Source organism: Tupaia chinensis, unplaced genomic scaffold (genome assembly GCF_000334495.1).
Source record: "Tupaia chinensis unplaced genomic scaffold, TupChi_1.0 Scaffold000360_1, whole genome shotgun sequence".
Classification (NCBI taxonomy): Eukaryota; Metazoa; Chordata; class Mammalia; order Scandentia; family Tupaiidae; genus Tupaia; species Tupaia belangeri.
The window spans coordinates 2,787,635-2,806,890 of NW_006159856.1; the positions used below are offsets into that span (position 1 = coordinate 2,787,635).

Here is a 19,256-nt window from a genome sequence, read left to right on the forward strand (position 1 = left end):
GGCGGCCCGCACAGGCGCTGCCCACGGGGGGTGGGGCGGGGGCAGGCTACCCTATGTGAGTTTAAGCCACCAGGTCTGGGACTCAAACTGTGGTCGACTACATGGGAATCCAGTGACATAGCCATTACACCAACTGCTGGTCCCGCACTTGTGTTTTCAACAGGCTTCTGAAGAGAGTTTAATGAACATTCAAGATTGAGTTGTACCAGTCAAGACTTAGAAGGTGGGAACCCGGGTTACTATTGATAATAGCAGGTTTGGGGTAGGTAGAAGGAAGGTTAGAAAGCCCACAACCCTAGTGAGTACCCAAGTCAGTGATTCTCAACTCCTCTCTGTCTTCTTCTCTCCACTCCTTCTGCATTGGTGGGTGGTGAGTGATGAGGGCAGAAGCCCCACTGTTGGGGATTTAAGAGGAAGTGGGAAGACTACCCTCAGTCTGATAGTGAGAGAGTGTGTCTTTTACAAAAGAACTGACCCAGACTCTCCAGAAATGAAAGAAACAAAGGGACCAGATGTATGATCTATGATTCTGATGAAGTTCTGCATCTGAAGGCCAGAAAGGACATTACTAGGGTATTAGGACATTTAAATATGAGCGCTGTATGAATTGTTGCTTTGTAGTTATGAGGAGTTCTAGGAAGTACCTGCTTAAGTATTTAGGCTGAAGTGTCTTGATCAAGAAATTGCTTTCACATAGTACAGCCAAAGAATATGTATTGTGTGTGTGTGTGTGTGTGTTGTGTGTGCATGTATGTGCTTATAGAGGGCATGTATGAGCCCAAAGGTGGCAAAATAGTAGTAGTTGAATTTAGGTGAAGAGCACTTTAATTATTCTCTCAGTTCTGTTGGTTTGAAGTTTTCAAAATAAAAGTTAAGGAGGGACCAGTAGTTAGTGTAATGGCTGTATCGGTAGACTAACGTGTAGTCGACCGTGGTTCGAGTCCTGGACCCGGTGGCTTAAACTCATGCCAGGCGCATGTGCACGCGTGCCCAAAATCCCAAGAGGAGAATGAGAAGGGATTGCAGCGTTGCCATCCCTCCTGGGTGGTGATTTCTCGCTTTCTCAGTGTCTGTCTTTGTCTTTCTGGCGAGCACACACACCCTATAGCAAAAACCTCTCCATAAATAAATAAATAAAAGTTAAGGAGAAGAGATATTGGAGAGACCTTTTAGATAGCAACTATATACAGTCCTAGGAGGAGGTTTGTTTTAGAGGAAGATGGGGTCATGAGGGAGGTTTTCTAGATGAAAGGGAGAATGGCACAGTGATCTAGTAGAGGATTAAAAAGACATCCTCCTGTCTCCCCTGTCCATATAGATAGTTCTTTTGGCATTATTGGTTAAAAAGGCCACCCTTTCTCTGATGAACAACCTAAGTAATTTTCTTAGCAGTCAATTGAACATATATATGTAGACTTATTTCTGGACTCACTGTTCATTTCTGTTGATCTGCGTATCTATCGTTACGCCAGTGCTGTTACTGCTCACTTACTACTTTAGCTGCATCACAGATTTGGGCTTACAGGAGTGAGGGCTACCCTTGCGTTGGCAAGAATGAATGGGATGTAGGACACAGACTTTGTTTTTATTATATTTATTTTTTTTTTAAGAGAGAATTTTTGCTATAGGGTGCATGCACTTGGCAGAGAGACAGAAAATGAGAAATCACCCCCTGAGGGATGGCCACGCTGCAGTCCCTTCTCCATTATTCTCCTTTTGGGATTTTGGGCATACATGCATATGCAATCAGCATGAGTTTTAAGCTGCCGGATCTGGGACTTGAACTGTGGTTAACTATGTGAGGGTCCAGCAACATAACCATTATGCCATCTGCTGGTCCCTTATTGTATTTATTTATTGCTAGCTTTTTAGAGTTGATATAGTAGGCTTTTTAAAATTTCCCTTTGTATATTAATTAGATGGCATTGCTTCTCGATTCATTGCTCAGTAACACTTCTTCAGGGGAGCCTTCCCTTTTTTTCTCTTTGACTGACTTAATCTCATCTGTTCTCCCCCACCTTTGCCTCTCCTCCTGTGTGCTTCTCTTCAGAAGTGTCAAGGCTGATATTTGCGTGATGATTTGATCTGTTTCTCACACTAGACCAGAAGCCCTGCTTGGGTGGGACCTGTGTTTGCCATTGCTCCCCTAGAATTCCCAGCACTAACTTGAGTTAATGATTTGTTTACCCTAATATTAATAGAAACAATAATAATATGATAGTAAAGACCTTTCACATACAGGTGAGTACTTCTATAGCACTAAGTGCCAGATAAGATTCTGAGGGCTTTCCATTATGAGTTATTAAAGCCTCTGGTAATACACTCATATTATGGATTACACAACTTGTTTCCCCAGAGAAGTTAAACAAATTGCCCACTATTACAAGCCAGAAACAACACATGCACACATAGAGGATCCTCCAACTCTGCTGTCTTCACCTTTACAGCTTAAACTGCCATTTCTAATGATACTGCGTTTGGAAACTTTAACACACTTCTGCCAGGCTCTCTTCCTCTCTTCGCTAGACAATTAGACTGTTTCTATTTTTTTTTTTTTTTGAGAGGTTTTTCACTATAGGGCGCGTGTGCTCGCCAGACAGACAGAGAGAGACATAGAGACAGAAAGCGAGAAATCACCCCCCAGGGGGGATGGTCACGCCGCAGTCCCTTCTCCTCCATTCTCCTCTCGGGATCTTGGGCACGCACGCACACGCGCCTGGCATGAGTTTTAAACCACGGGGTCCGGGACGCAAACCGCTGTCGACTACGTGGGAGTCCAGCGACATAGCCATTACGCTAACTGCTGGTTCCCTGTTTCTAATTTTTTTTATAGGAATGTACAGAGTCTCACTTTCTCACATACACACACATACACAAATCTTTATTCTTGTTCTATTTTTTGTATGTTTTTGGAATGTATTTCCAAAAGGGATATTAGATGCAAGGATAAGATTTATTTTGTGACTTAACCTTATTTCCCATTACCAGCTGTCATTGAATTAGTCATTGTAATCATTTTGGTAGTCTGATACCTGAAATGAGTATCACATAATTGTTAATAAATTGCTCTATTTATCCCTGCTTTTATTTATTTTAAATTGGTTAATCAAACTAATTCAACTTAATTGATGAAATTGTTTATTTTAGATTTTATTGACATTTTGAAATTGTATGGTTATATGTTTTTATTTCACTTGGTTAATACTTAGAAGTAGATACTCATGGAGCTGTATGGTAAGTATGTTTGACTTTAAAAGAAATTGCCAAACTGTTTTCCAGAGTGGCTTTACCATTTTAAGTACAAGAGATAATATTTGAGTGTTCTGGTTGTTCAATATCCTTGTCAGTACTTGATGTTACAAGTGCTTTTTGTTTTAGCCAATCTAGTAGCTGAATAGTGGTGTTGTCATTTTAATTTGCATTTCTCTGATACTAATATATATTGACCATATTTTCATTTGCTTATTGTCCACTCATGTATCTTATGAAGTATGTATTCCAATATTTTTGTCATTTCTTTTTTGTTTACCTTGACTATTTGTCATGTTATTGAGTTGTAAACTCATTGTGTATTCTGGTTGTAAGTCCTTTGTCAGATTTAATGTAAAATGTTTTCTCTCATTCTTTGGCTTGCTGTTTTATTTTCTTAATGGTTTCTTTCATAGAGCAGACATTTTAAATTTTTATAAAATCCAGTCTGTCAGTTTTTTTCTCCTCAGTTGTACTTTTTTTCTATCTAATCCAAAACATTTGCATAGTCTAAGGTCATGAAGATTTTCTCCTATGGTTTCTTCTAAGACTTTTCATAACTTTAGTGTGTAGTTTTTTGTTTGTTTGTTTTGTCTTTTAGTGAGGGAGGTTTGGTAGAGGAGACATAGCAATAAATACAGGTATTTTTGACATGTGATCTTCCTGCCTCGGACTTCTAGTGAGCTAGGATCATACGTATGTGTCACCACACCTGACATGTTTTGGTTGGGGGAGGAACTAAATCCAGGCCTCACAGCAGCCTCAGCCACCCCATAGTGGGGTCCTCTGCTTGTAGTACTGTGGCTAGGTCCATAGTTTTAGATTTTTACCTTTAGATCTAGGATCTATTTCAAGACGATTTTTGTGTTTGATAAAACGTAAGGATTAAAAAAACATCCTCCTGTCTCCCCCGTCCATATAGATAGTTCTTTTGGCATTATTGGTTAAAAAGGCCACCCTTTCTCTGATGAACAACCTAAGTAATTTTCTTAGCAGTCAATTGAACATATATAGGTAGACTTATTTCTGGACTCACTGTTCATTTCTGTTGATCTGCATCTATCGTTATGCCAGTGCTGTTACTGCTTACTTACTACTTTAGCTGCATCACAGATCTCAAATAGTCAAGTCCTCCAATTTTGTTTATTATTTTCAAAATATTGGGTTATCAGAAAAGTCATGATGCATTTTTGCAGAAAAAAACATAGAAAAAATACGTCTTGACTTTTCCGACAATTCAATAATTTTGACTATTATAGGTTTTTTACTTCCATATCTGTATTTCAGAATCAAGTTGTAAATGTCTACAAATAAAGTATACTGAGATTTTGATGGAGATTGCATTGAATCTATAGACTAGTTTGAAGAGAACTGACACTATAACAACACTACATCATCTCACCTATGGATGTGGTCTTTTCTTCCATTTATTTAGGTCTTTAATTTGCCACAACAGTTTGGTAATGTGTTGTGGGTTTTAGTGCACACTGTTACCCATGTTTTATAAACTTAACCCTCTGTTTCATGTTCTGGAATGCTATTTAAAATGGTACTTAAATTTTTTTTTTTATCTAATACCAATTTATTATTAATATTTAGAAATACAGTTGACTTTCTATTAACCTTGTATCCTGTGACCTTGCTTAATTCATTTATTAGTTCTATTAAGCCTTATTTGTAGATTTCTTAATTTTACATATATGAGTATGTCATATATGAATAAAGACTTTTTACCCCTTGCTTTCGGTCTGTGTGCCTCATGTTGCTTTTTTCTGGCTGAATGCACTGATACTCTGAGTGCCTGCAGCTAGCATTTTGTTTGTATGCTATCTCTTGGAATCCAGAGATGCCTCCTCCTTAATTGCTCCTGAAATATTTTACCTCAGGGAACCATTTTACATTTATCACTTGATAACATTTAAAACACAAAAACTACATAGCTATTACATGTTACTCACTGTAAATGTTTCACTCACCTTTTTAAAGGTGAGTGAAGATAAAGATGATTTCATGCAACTTAAATGCTTAAAAAGTCCAAATAGCTTTGAAAGCTGATTAGTGTCTGAGATATAAGTTGCCCTGTTTGCTCCTCAGAGTGCTGTAAGTGAAGCATGTTTTCAGGATTAGGTAGCTTCACCTAGCTGGTGAACTGGGAGGAGAAGCTCTTGTGTTTCTGGTCTGCATTTGCTGTCTCCCGGTGCCCATCTCTGCTGCTATGTGTGCCCATCTCTTTTCATGTGTATTTCAGTTCTGTCTGTGTTGGTAGGAGTTTACCAAGTATTCTCAATAGTCAGTACTCAGAATAGGGAACTTCAGGGCTTCCTTGGTCTTGCCTACTCATTGCTTTTCTAATAGATAGGGCTATTTACTCTGAGGTTGTATCCGAAACCTTTATATCTGAGAATTGTGTCCTTGAATTAGAATAACAAAATGCTTAAGTAGATTTAAAAGAAATAAATGTGTGTAATCTAGAATATGGCAGGTCACCTGTTCAGCTGTCTAAGGGAAGACTACAGCTTTATAAATGATGGTGATTTGCTATGTGACAGTGTTTCTCAGATTTCCTTTTTTAATAACCTTTTATTTTATCCCCTTTATTTTCCTGCACTAAATTGATAGATTTATGAATTTTTAACATATCTGTTAATTTTTAAAAAACTATTTAAAAAAATTTTTTTTAATTAATTTTTTAAAAAACAATAGTTCCTTATCAGTCATATACAGGTAAAATTAAAGAAAATAATAATTAACAAAGTAAGTACTTTAGTATGAAAGTCCTTAAAGTCTCCCTATGTTTGAATGGGAAAACCACCCCTGTACAAAATGACCCTTAGGGAAAAAACAACTGTTTCTGTTTAAACCTTGCTCTAAGACAGTGTTTCTCCAGCTGTGTGGTGAGTGATGATTATCTTTTTATCTCCTTAAGATAATAAAAATGAATTACTAGAAGTATGCAATAGAAGACACACTGCTGTTTTACATGTAGACTCAAAGGTATAAAGTTGATCTCTTCTGTTGTTGCAGAACTTCCTAGTGCTCACCCACTTTGCCTTCGTGCATCCTCGATAAATGCTCTATCCTCATACACTGGCTCCCAGACAAGCTCCTCCTCTTGGCCACAGGGGGGTGCACTGTTCCAGGAGATCCCCAAGTGGCCCCTGCTCTTGTCTGGTCCTTAGACTGTCCCTGTGGATTTATGATTTACTTTCTTTTTTATAAAAGAATTATTTAATTTTATTTATTATCATTATTATAATTTTTTTTAATTTGACCAGAGAGAAAAAAAGAAAGAGGGAAAATGAGAAAGCAAGCCACCAGGTCTGGGACTTGAACCACAATTGGCCATGTGGGAGCCCAGCACCTCAACCAACACACCACCTACCAACCCCTGATTTATTTTCAATATGACTCACCTTTGGGTGGGCTCTTAGAGTCCTGTCCATACTGAGTCATTTGTGATGCATGTTGTGGTCTCTTGTGACATGTTGGTCACTTCCCGACTTATTCCTTTCTGAGTAGTGTACTTGGGACATTGGCCTGGATTTGGGACATTCATTTGCCATTGTCATCTGGTCTAGAGTTTAGGTGGCATGTGTTGCAAACTGAGGCTAGATTTAGGTTGCCATTGAACTTTATGTCTGCTGCAAAACCTGCCTTGGGTTTGTTGGAGGCTCTTTACCCTATGGCTATATGCAAGTCTTCATAAAGTTCATAGAAAACACATACTGTGAAAAACTGTGTGTGAATTTCAATTTTCCTACACCAAAATAAACTCATGCTTTCAATATATTTTTCCACAAGCTTTTTGAATTACTCTTGTATTGCAAAATGCAAAAATCACAGCTTGAATATAAGTCACATTGGGATTGGTAGGATGGGTAACTGAGGAGAGGGAGGGTTTAAGTTTTGTATTGTCCTGTTTTAGTTTTTTAAAAATTCATGATAGCCATGTGGACTCACGAGAGAAAGAAGCACCCTTAACAGAGTCTCATACCATAGTCCCTTTTCCCTCGTCCTCCAGTGTATCAGGATCTTGGACACTCATGTGTGTATGGCATATTTTCAGGCCAATCCAGGGATCTGAACTGTGGTGGGTCATTTGACTTCCAGTACTGCAGTTCAGTTTGCTACTGACTACACACTACTAGACTGAGTCTGTTAGTTTTTCAATTGGCATATAATTTACAACACTGTAAAATGTACTCTTCTGTACCAACTGTAGTCAGGTAACCACCACCGCCACATCAGGGTAGAGAATATTACTGTCTCTGCATAATTCCGTCATCTCCCCTCTGTCCCCAATAACCACTGATCCATGCTTTGTCATTCTGTTTAGCTCATAGCAGAGTGCCATAGAAATAGAATCATTCACTATGTAGCCTTTTTTGGGGGGGAGGCTTTTGTGTGTGTGTGTGTGCTATAGGGCACATGCGCTCACCAGAAAGAGAGAGACAGAAAGTGAGAAATCACCCCCCTAGGGGGAATTGCTGCACCGCAATCCCTTCTCCTCTATTCTCTCAGGATCTTGGGCACGCACGCACATGCGCCCTGTGTGAGCTTAAGTCACCAGACCCAGGACTTGAACCTCGGTTGATTACATGGGAGTTCAGCGATATAACCATTACACTAACTCCTGGTCCTAGTATGTAGCCTTTTGAATATGACTTTCTCTAAGCACAGTATATTCAGTTCATTCATGTGTTTGAACCTATCAGTGGTTTGTTCTTTTGATAACTGAGCAATATTCCATTATATGGACACATCACAGTTGGCTTATCCATTCATCAGTTTGAAAACATGTAGTTTAAAGAATGTCTGAATCTGTAGAATTTTATTAATATTATTAATATTAATTCTTTTAAAGCCTGAAGGATTACAGGAAAAGTTGACATATTACAGAATATTCCTGCCTTGATGTGACCTCTGTTTGTACAAGATGGCACAGACTCTTTGCTGCCACAGGAAGGACTTGGTCTTAGGTCAGACTTTGAAGTCAGAGGGGCAGTTTGAGTGTATGACAATGCTTATGTTTTAAGTGTTTCGGCTGGAATCAAGAATCTCAATATTTATAAATCTCAAGTATTTATAAAAAGGAGCCGGGGAGCCAGCTGGTGGTGTGGTGGTGAAGGTGGCTGATTCCCACATGGCCAACAACACAGTCCAAGTCCTAGACTCAGCAGGTTGAAAAATACTCTGAGAGCATGTGCATGTGCACAAGCACACCGGCGTGCACCCAAAATCCCAAAAGGAAGGAGAAATGGGAGAGCATGGATTGTGGCGTGAAATGCCCGTGGGAAAAGGGGCAGTGCTTTCTCACTTTCTCTCTTCAACAAGTGTATGCACTCTCGGGGGGAAAAATATATAAATGAAGTGAGAAGTAAGTATGATGTGAAGTAGCTTTCACTGGTAGGGAAGAAATGTTTTTAAAAAGGGTTTTCTTCATATATATTGTGGACACATGTAGAGCAGTAATGTTTCACTGGGAAATAAATAGTAAAGTATGAAAGCATGAAGGTTTTCTTTCAGTTGATAACTACCATAGCAGGCGGGAGTTCGAAAGAAATTGTCATATTATCAAACATAGCCAGCGTGAGTTTTGAAATAAAAGTGCTGATTAAACATGCAGCTTTAATGGTGGATTTTGCCCTTTGGTCAAGCATTTTGATTGTCTGACCATTATGTCCTGTTTTCTTTATTTTTATTTTCATGTATGTTTTATTATAATCAGGAAACGATTACTGAGTGTGTATTAACGTACGTCATTTGGATTTGGCAATATTTAAAATAACTTGTGTCCATTTTAAAACTAGAGTTAAATATAATCATCTTCAGTATTTGCAAAGCTCACTGCCATACCAGACACATTGTGAATGCATCCGTGCTTCTTCTAGAAGACACAGTCTGTCCAGCACGAAGTTGCTTAGTCCCCAGATGTCTGGAGAGGAGGAAGACTCTGACTTGGCAGCCAAACTTGGAATGTGCAATAGAGAAATAGTGCGAAGAGGGGCTCTCATTCTCTTCTGTGATTATGTTGTAAGTTTGAAGTTGTTTATAAAGGGGAGTGGGGAGGAGACAGAGGACTGGAAAATACCCTATATAGATGTTTTTGTGGACCCTCCAGAAACCCAGACTTCCCACCACCTGCCTCATCAAAACTAAAAAACTGAAAATAATGTTTAATTCTGATCCAGCGTAATTAAAAACCAGACCCTCCTTCTACTGGATTTCTAAGACGGCCTGCAAAAGGTTTCATTTAGCACCACCGACTGAGTAAATACTGAGTGACTGCTCTTGCCACACACATCATGCTGGGTATTTTTGTTAATTTGAGGAAAGCAATAGAGTAATAAAAAAATAGTCATTTCAAAAATAAGTTGGTAGAGTTTTTAAACCATAAAACTAGCATCACATGTTTATCATAGAGAATTTATAAAAACCACATCCACAAAAGAAAAGAAGCTCTCTTGTAATCATGTTACTGAAAGATAGCTTGCTCTTACAGTTTGGTCTAATATAATACTTTTCCGTACCTACAGAAAACCATACACATTTCTTTGTTACAAACAGGATATCTTCTATATACTGCTGGCACATATTATAGCAAGTGTTAAAAATTCTGACTCAGAAAAGGAAGCAGACTTTTTCAGCTGGAGTAGATATTACACAGGCTTTTTTTATCGTGTAACAATTAATATTCTCTTTGCTTTACATTCTTGATGTTGAAGTAGTTTTTCTATCTTGTTCTACTTTTAAGAAATAATTATATAGTGCTGTTTTTCTAATAAATGCAGGAAAAAAGGTATTTTATAAATTAATACTGTCAAATGATCCCAGATGAAAAATGTTAATCATTAACTACATGTCAAGGAATCGATCACATTTTATAGTTTGTTTCCAGAAGAATTTGTGAATTAAGATTAAAAGGCCACATATGTTCAAAATGGATATTTCTTATTTTCTTATAAATTTTACGTGAAATGTCTTCACCTAAGATTCATTTAATACGTGGGATCCATTCATATTTTGGTTTAAGGAAATCTGTGAAAACTGTGCAGTTACAGTGAGTCTTTTTTTCTATTGAACCTTATGAAACTGGAGAAAGAGTGACTGGAAAGTGCTCAGTCACTGAATTTATTGTTGGCCTGAAGCCTAGGAGTGAACAGAAAATGACAGGGACAGAGAATATTCCCTGCTCCCGTGTGTTAAGGTGCGCTAGTCCAGTCACTCATGCAGGTCATGTGACTTCTCACACTGCCCCTTCCTTCCTATGGATCCTGCAAGAGCCCATAGGCAGCTGCTCCTTAACTTCCTCATGGAAAGAAGCATAGGGTCCTTTCATCTTTGGACCTTTGGCCATTCGCTATACCTCTAGAAAGTGAGCTGCTGTACTCTACCTTCCCATTGAGGCCTGACTTCACAGGTCTCCACTTCATGCATGGTCCAAGGTGACGGGTTCTTGGAATTGATGATCCTGCCTCCTTAGTTACTTGTGTTCAAGCACTATGTATTTTCAGTAAGGCTTATGTTTGGAATTGATTTTTCCTTTCCTCCCACTTCTGGCCTTTCCGCTGACATTAGCAGCTATTCTCTTCTTGGCTACTTGAAAATGAGTCTTCTGTTATATTTTTCCCAGTGTCAGAACCTCCACGACTCTGAGCATTTGACGTGGCTCATTGTGAATCATGTTCAGGATCTGATCAGTCTGTCCCATGAGCCTCCAGTGCAGGACTTCATCAGTGCTGTCCACCGAAATTCCGCTGCTAGTGGCCTTTTCATCCAGGCAATTCAGTCTCGCTGTGAAAATCTTTCAACCGTAAGTCTTCATACTGCCAACATTGACATCCTCAGTTTTCTTTGCCTTAAAACTGGGATATTGGAATATTTTAACTGATGGTTTCTAGTTAACAGAGTCATCAGTCTGCTCCTTTTCTTTTCTCAAACATCAGCCCACCACTCTGAAGAAAACACTCCAGTGCCTGGAAGGGATTCATCTCAGCCAGTCAGGTGCTGTGCTCACCCTGTATGTGGACAGGCTTTTGTGCACCCCTTTCCGTGTGCTGGCTCGCATGGTTGATACCCTCGCCTGTCGCCGAGTAGAAATGCTTTTGGCTGCAAATTTACAGGTACTTAACAACAAAAAAACAGTGAAACAGTTTCATAATGATTTTTATTAAAAACTTAGAAAGGCAAACAAAACAATTGGCCATGTTTTTTCTCCACAGGCATGGTCTTCATATGGCCACTGATAGATGCATACATAATATAGAAATATGTGTAACATGTACAAACTTGCCATTCCTTTTACATCTTATTCAGTCGTTTCTTGTCATTTTTCTTGTTTGTTCTTGTTACCATAAAGCTATAGATGTCAGTTTATCCTTTTCTTTTCTTTTTCTTTTTTTTTTAAAGTTTTTGCTATATGGCACATGCACTCACCAGAGGGGGGGTGCTAAAGAGAGAGAAGTCACCCTCTAGGGAGAATTAGCCACACCACAGTCCCTTCTCCTACAGTCTGCTCTTGGGATTTTGGGCATGCATGCTTACACTCCAGGAGTGATTCTCAAGCCACTGGGTCTGAGACTTATCGGGTCCGAGACTCAAACCTTGCAGCTGATCATGTGGGATCCAGTACTTTAACCTTCATGCCACCTGCTGGCCCCTCAGTTTATGCTTTTCAAATGATTGCACAGTTATTTTGGTTTATCATGTATTACAAACCCACTAACGTGTTCTTGTCTACTTTAGAGCAGCTTGGCCCAGTTGCCAGTGGAAGAACTGAACAGAATCCAGGAGTACCTGCAGAGCAGCGGGCTTGCTCAGAGGTAAGGCTGGACACACAGACAGTCCTTGCATTTGGATAGCCCTGCGTCCAAAGACTGAGATTTGTAGAGAATACATTTACCAGATGAGAAATTGCTGTATTTTAGAATTGAGTTTATTACAGAAGTGATGTAAGAACACCTTCGTGAATTTAAAACAATTGGGTCTCACTTTATAAAAAAGTAAAGAACAGTGACAGTATCACATCAGTGAAGTATCACATCAGTGACAGTGTTACATCTAGGTATGCTTACACTCCTGTTGGATATTTGAGAGGTAGAAGGTATTTATAGTGCTTCTCTTCATTGTCTTGTGATGAATGGGAATATGTATTATCAGCTTTATCTTAACAAGAACAAACCATATTATAATTGCTAAATAAGAGTTGGCTAGTCTGAAAGAGATTATTTAATTCTTGACATATAAGAATTATATCTGCATCTTGTTAAATTTTTTTTCTTCATAGCCATTTCATTACCTAATTTTGTTTATTAAGTCTTCTGTAAGTCTTGATCAGAAATCCTTACATCTATTATGTGAGTATATTTATGAAATGAATAAAAATAAATAAAAAGTACAAAATAAAGAGAAGCTTTTACCTCTTATTCTCTATGGGGCAAAAATGTATGTGTGCTTATCTGTGCATGTGTGTGTGTGTGAGTGTGAGAGAGAATATAATTCTTATGCTGTGATTTCAGAGTATCCGTTGATGGTGTCTTTAGATGAGATGGGACACAATGTCGTGGGCAGTCCACGGTTCAGAACAATTTTTCAGTTTGTGGGACCAACGTGCATTATGAAGCTGTCATTCTCATAGCAAATGGTGGAAGATCAGACTTTTCTTTTTTTTCTTTCTTTTTTGACCCTAGACTTAGTCTTCAGTCCAGATGAAAAAGGTTATAAATATCTTGTGCCAAATGAGGTGCTTTTATGAAATGTTCATAAATTGATGTAAATTATATCTTACTGGGAGATTAAATAGAGTTCATTCACTTGGACCTTAGAATAAATGATCTATTCAAGCATGCTATTAACTATTTATACTGTGTTGCCTGTTGCAGTGTTTGAATATAAATGAAATTTTTGGGGAACCAGCAGTTAGCGTAATGGCTACGTCACTGGACTCCCACATAGTTGACCACGGTTCGCGTCCCGGACCCGGTGGCTTAAAACTCATGCCAGGCGCGTGTGCTTGCGTGCCCAAGATCCTGAGAGGAGAATGGAGGAGAAGGGATTGTGGTGTGACCATACCCCCTGGGGGGTGATTTCTCGCTTTCTGTCTCTATGTCTCTCTCTGTCTCTCTGGCGAGTGCATGCACCGTATAGTGAAATTTCTGAAAAACATTATTAGAGTGTAAACTGTGGTAGATAGGCCTGAATTTGCATCATGACCTGTTTGAGTGTTGAAGAGAAAGGTTTTGTTTTGTTTTTTGTTTGATTTTGAGATTTTTCCTATAGGGCGTGTTCACTTACCAGAGGGGCAGAGAGAGACAGAGAGACAGAAAGTGAGAAATCACTCCCTAGGGAAGATGGCCACACTGCAAGCCCTTCTTCTTCATTCTCCTCTCAGGATTTTGAACATGCACATACACACACCTGGAGTGAGTCTCAAGCCTCCAGGTCTGAGACTCAAACCACAGTTGACCATGTGGGAGTCCAGCAATGTAACTGTTATGCCATCTGCTGGTGCCAGAAGAGAAAATTTTAAACAAGCTGCATCGTGCTTTAAGGGGCCACTAATAGTCCTGCCTTATACTGTATATTTCTTATAACTCTGGTTTGCAAAGTTGAGAATAAATTATACTATAATTTCATTTGTGTTTGTATTTCAGACACCAAAGGCTCTATTCCTTGCTGGACAGGTTTCGTCTATCCCTTGTACAAGACTCAGCTAGCCCCTCTCCTCCAATCACTTCCCACCCGCTGGACGGGGATGGGCACATGTCACTGGAAACAGTGAGTCCAGACAGAGTGTCTTTCCTGTGTGTATGAGAGAGAGAGAGAGAGACAGAGACAGAGAGAGAAAGACAGGATGCCCACAGTGGCTCTGTTCATCTGTGGCAGCCCAAAGTATCTGCCTGGGGGGTGGGGGGGGAGTCTCTGGACACAGGATGTCCTGGCGCTCAACCCAGGTTGTTAGCTATTCCAGTTGGAGCACAGGGTAGAGATACTGGGGGGAAGGGGAAGGTGGGAAAGGTCCTAGTGAGAGTGGCAATACTAGCTTAGGACTCAAGGTGAAATGTGGGGAGTCACATAAGTAATGAGTGAATCAGGAACAGGTCAGCTATGACCTGCAGGCTCATGACTGCATAGGCTTTCAAGCATGTGTCAATACAGTTGCCCCGCTTCCCTCTCTTAACATCTGACCCTCTCTGAGGATGCACTCTCACTGCCAACACCCCTGGTGTGTGGTCCTTACCCTCAGACACCCCGATAGGCATTGTAGGTGCAGTATTAAAAGAGGGAAGGGCAGAGGGCTGAGGGGACAACGAGGAGGATCTGCCAGCCCACAGCACTTTAGCTGACGTGGCAGTTCACCAAGTGAAGGCAGAGAAGAAAAAGGCACCCATGCAGGTCCAGGAAGTCCAAAGGAAAAGTTACTTTGTTTTGGTGAACTGTAGGTTCAGAGTGTTCCACACAGCCAGCCTGAGGCCCAGTGTTAGCCAGACTTCTGCAGAGTCTAGGGCAGGTGCAGCCCCTGGAAGGCCTGCCCAATCTTGTCTCCCTTATCCTCCTCCTCCTTCTTCCTAGGACTGGTATATCCGTCTTGTCAAATCCCAGTGTTGGACCAGGTCAGATTCTGCACTGCTGGAAGGTGCAGAGCTAGTGAATCGGATCCCTGCGGAAGATATGAGTGCCTTCATGATGAATTCGGTAAGGGGATCCCTAGCTCTCACTTGTCCCTTCCAAGCGGGATTTATTCTATCATCATGTAGTCCACTATTGACAGTGTGACAACACAAGGTAGGAGGACCCTGATCCAAATGGGGATGGGGTATAGGGAGGACTCTAATCCAGTTAGCAGTGGGATCTAGGATCAACTCTAATCTAGGCAGAGAATGGGACTGTAATTCAGAAGAAAGCACATTATATCAACCACATTACAACCCAAAAAAGAGGCAAATTTTTTTGATTTGACCTTTTATGCATTTACGTGGGTGGTCTTAGATTACAGTCAGTTTTGAGGTTTTTTTGAGAGGTGTTTTTTGTTGTTGTTGTTTTTTTGTTTGTTTGTTTGTTTGTTTTTGCTATAGGATGTATGCACTTGCCAAAAAGACAGCGATAGAGAGACAGGAAGTGAGAAATCAACCCCCGGGGGGATGGCCACACCACAATCCCTTCTCCATTCTCCTCTCGGGATCTTGGGCACACACGCACACGCGCCCGGCATGAGTTTAAGCCACCGGGTCCAGGACTTGAACCGCAATCGACTACATGGGAGTCCAATGACATAGCTATTAAGCTAACTACTGATTCCGATTACATTCAGCTCTTAATTGTTTGTTCTCATAGTAACTAGAGAAAGGTATTGGATTGGTATCATAATACATGATTTAAAAAACTTGTTCATGGTGTTCCAAAAATTGATCTTGCATGGTAAAGTAGGCTGCTCAATGTAGCGAGATTTATCTCCTATTCTTCCCCAGATTCTAAAGGGCATACTGTGCAGAGTTGGCCCAAGAAGCCTTGCAAAATGTTGGTGTCCCTGTTCTCCATTCTTTAGGCAGGTCCTGTGAGACAGGCCTCTCTTAAGTATCGTTCAGCCACAGCCTCAACGTGGTTCCTTCTCAGACCTGCTTGGTCAGGAAGCTGAGACCCTTTTGGTGTTACATATTGCCCTGCCTTGATGTATATCACATGAGAATGAAGAAGCAGGGACCTAGAAAGGTGAATTCATGGGAGGTGGAAGGCAGCTAAGCAAGTGGTTCACAGAAGGAGGCAGGTCTTCCTGAAGACAAGTGCAAAGGTCAAGACCATACAACAGTATGCTCTGAAGTACTGATTGTTGGTTATGTAATTTGAAAATAAAAGCTACACTTGAAAAAGAAAAGAATTGGCTCAAAATCAGTTGTTAGAATTCAGTTTATCACTTTTAAATTAATTACTTATTTCATGTATTGTTATTTTTTAAAGTTTGCTATAGAGTACATGTATTCACCAGAGAGAGAGAAGAGACAGAACAAAAGTGAGAAAGCAAGTCACCACATCCAGAACTTGAACCATGTTTAGCCATATGGGAGTCTAACGCCTTAATCACCATGCCACCTGCTGGCCCCTTAAGACCCATATAATGAAAATATAATGAAAGCTATCTTGCTGAATGATAAATTTGCTTAGTGACCAATTTATTATATTTTTCCAGGTCTGCTAATTGGGCTTTTTTTCTTTTTTAAGGTGTGTGTTTTTGTTTGTTTGTTTGTTTGTGGTTTTTTTTTGCCATAAGGCATGCGTGCTCGCCAAAGAGAGAGAAAGTGAAAAATCATCCACCCCAGAGGGAATGGACACACAATCCCTTGTCCTCCATTATCTTCTCGGGATTTTTTCTTTTTCTTTTTTTTTTTTGGAGAGGTTTTTTGCTATAGGGTGTGTGCGCTCGCCAGACAGACAGAGAGAGACATAGAGACAGAAAGTGAGAAATCATCCCCCGGGGGGATGGTCATGCCGCAATCCCTTCTCCTCTCGGGATCTTGGGCACGCACGCACACGCGCCCGGCGTCAGTTCTAAACCACCCATTCCAGGTCGCGAACCACGGTTGACTACGTGGGAGTCCAGCAACATAGCCCTGGGAAGGGACTTGGATAATGGAATGACTGAGTGCTGGTGTTCTGAAGACGCAGCAGCACAGACGGCCAGACCTCCAGGGACAGCCCTGCAGGGAGACCGGGCCCTGCCCTCAGCCCCGCGGGGGAGCAGGTTTGTGCAGGCAGGTCTCTGACATGAGACCCACACCCTCGCCGTGGCTGGGTGCATGTTTGTTTTTTGTTTGTTTGTTTGTGTTTTTTTTTTTGCCATAAGGCATGCGTGCTCCCCAAAGAGAGGGAAAGTGAAAAATCATCCACCCCAGAGGGAATGGACACACAATCCCTTGTCCTCCATTATCTTCTCGGGATTTTTTCTTTTTCTTTTTTTTTTTTTGGAGAGGTTTTTCGCTATAGGGTGTGTGCGCTCGCCAGACAGACAGAGAGAGACATAGAGACAGAAAGTGAGAAATCATCCCCCGGGGGGATGGTCATGTCGCAATCCCTTCTCCTCTCGGGATCTTGGGCACGCACGCACACGCGCCCGGCGTCAGTTCTAAACCACCCATTCCAGGTCGCGAACCACGGTTGACTACGTGGGAGTCCAGCAACATAGCCATTACACTAACTGCTGGTTCCCATCTTCTCGGGATTTTGAGCATGCATACACACGCATCCAGTGTGATTCTAGGACTTGAGCCACAGTTGACCATGTGGGAGTCCAGCACCTTAACCACCATAACCATCTGCTGGCCCCTGCAAATTGGACTTTTAACAGCTCTAAAGGTTCAGTAGGTTCAGTTTTGGGCACAGATGATGAAATGTACTTCTCTGAGTCTTAAACTAAGATTGATATTCTACCTAAAGAATTGGCCCTCAAAATCCTTAAATGACTTAAAGAAAAAGATAGCAAAATACAGCATACAAATTGTCATATGAAATGCTATTTTTCCAACGAAAATGTTGGTATTTATGTAGCTATTTTGCCTTATAACAGCTGCTTTGGAACATCTTTTTCAGACTTTAGGAATGTTTGGTGTTTCACTGATTTCTCGGGTGGCATGTTAACTTTGATTTAACCATTAAAATTTTGTCATACTAAAAATTTTATTGCAAACAAATCCAAGAATATTAAAAAACTAAAGAGTAAAGTACCCAGGGCCAGTAGGTAGCATGGTAGTTAAGGTACTGGATTCCCACATAGCTAACTACAGTTCAAGTCCCAGATCCAGTGGCTTTTAAAAAAATCACACTGAGTGTGTGTGCATGTGTGCCCAAAATCCCTGGAGAAGGGATTGCAGCAAGGCCATCCCTGAGGGTGATTTTTCACTTACCTCTCTCTGTGGAGAAAATCTTAAAAATGAAAAAAGAAAGTACCCAAAAGAGACCAAAAATATATTTTTACTGAGTATATGTTAAGTGGAATTGTTCATATATTTGTAACGGACGGAATGTTTTTTATTTTCTCCAACTTTATTTATAATTTCTTTCTTACATTTCATTGTTGGTATGTATGGTATACAATATAGTTTATCAAAGCATATATGCAGTGTGTGATAATCAAACCAAGGATATTGCCATATCTGTCAATTTTTAACAAAGATCTTTATATTCTTATGGCTGTTAAATTCTTTAAAATATTTTTTATGGTCTACCAGTCTGTGTTATCTTAGAAGCATTTGCATTATCTTTTCTTCCATTGTGTTTTCTTGCCTGATTGAAAGCTTAGAATTTTTGTTATTTTTTATTTAACCTGTAATGTTCTGATTTTAGGAGTTCAACCTAAGCCTATTAGGTCCATGCTTAAGCCTAGGCGTGAGTGAGATTTCTAGTGGCCAAAGGAGTCCCCTTTTTGAAGCAGCTCGCAGGGTGACTTTCGACCGTGTGTCCAGCATTGTTCAGCAGCTTCCTTCTGTCCATCAAGTCTTCCAGCCCTTTCTACCTGTGGAATCCACAGCTTACTGGAGCAAGTTGAACGATCTGTTCGGTAATTATAAGAAATTTTTCCATATGTATTTTTAAAAAGCTTAGTAGGGCCAGTATAGTACTTTGCACCAAGCAAATATATAATGAACATTGTTGATCCATACATTGAAAACAATTGTAAAGGTGACTGAGAAACAGCACTGGTGTTCTTGGCTCTGAATTTCTTTTTGTGTGTTTGACACTTTGCTGTACACTGACATGGTCAGGGTTCTAAACCCTACAGCGAGGCTTAGATAAAATCCAGGGGAAATGTGGATGTACATCCTCCTGAGGAATGATGTCGTGAACTTGCTTGACAGCCTTTCAAAGAGGTAGAGGGCCTGTGGTCACAGTCACACCTACCCATGAAGGTCTTCTGTTTCAGGGGATCCCACATTGTATCAGTCCCTGACAACTTTGGCCAGAGCCCTGGCACAGTATTTGGTGGTGGTCTCCAAACTGCCCTGCTATTTGCATCTTCC

General features: G+C 40.4%; 1 protein-coding gene across 1 annotated transcript in view; it reads left to right on the plus strand.

The window, feature by feature from the left end:
* Positions 1 to 19,256, plus strand: part of HTT (huntingtin) — a gene marked incomplete at its 5' end in the record, with an annotated part of 208,048 nt that overhangs the window by 149,526 nt on the left and 39,266 nt on the right. The window contains 8 exon segments of the mRNA XM_027773593.1: positions 9,141 to 9,282; positions 10,883 to 11,062; positions 11,196 to 11,372; positions 11,995 to 12,071; positions 13,902 to 14,040; positions 14,821 to 14,943; positions 18,583 to 18,796; positions 19,160 to 19,255. Coding sequence (XP_027629394.1) covers positions 9,141 to 9,282; positions 10,883 to 11,062; positions 11,196 to 11,372; positions 11,995 to 12,071; positions 13,902 to 14,040; positions 14,821 to 14,943; positions 18,583 to 18,796; positions 19,160 to 19,255 — 1,148 coding nt within the window.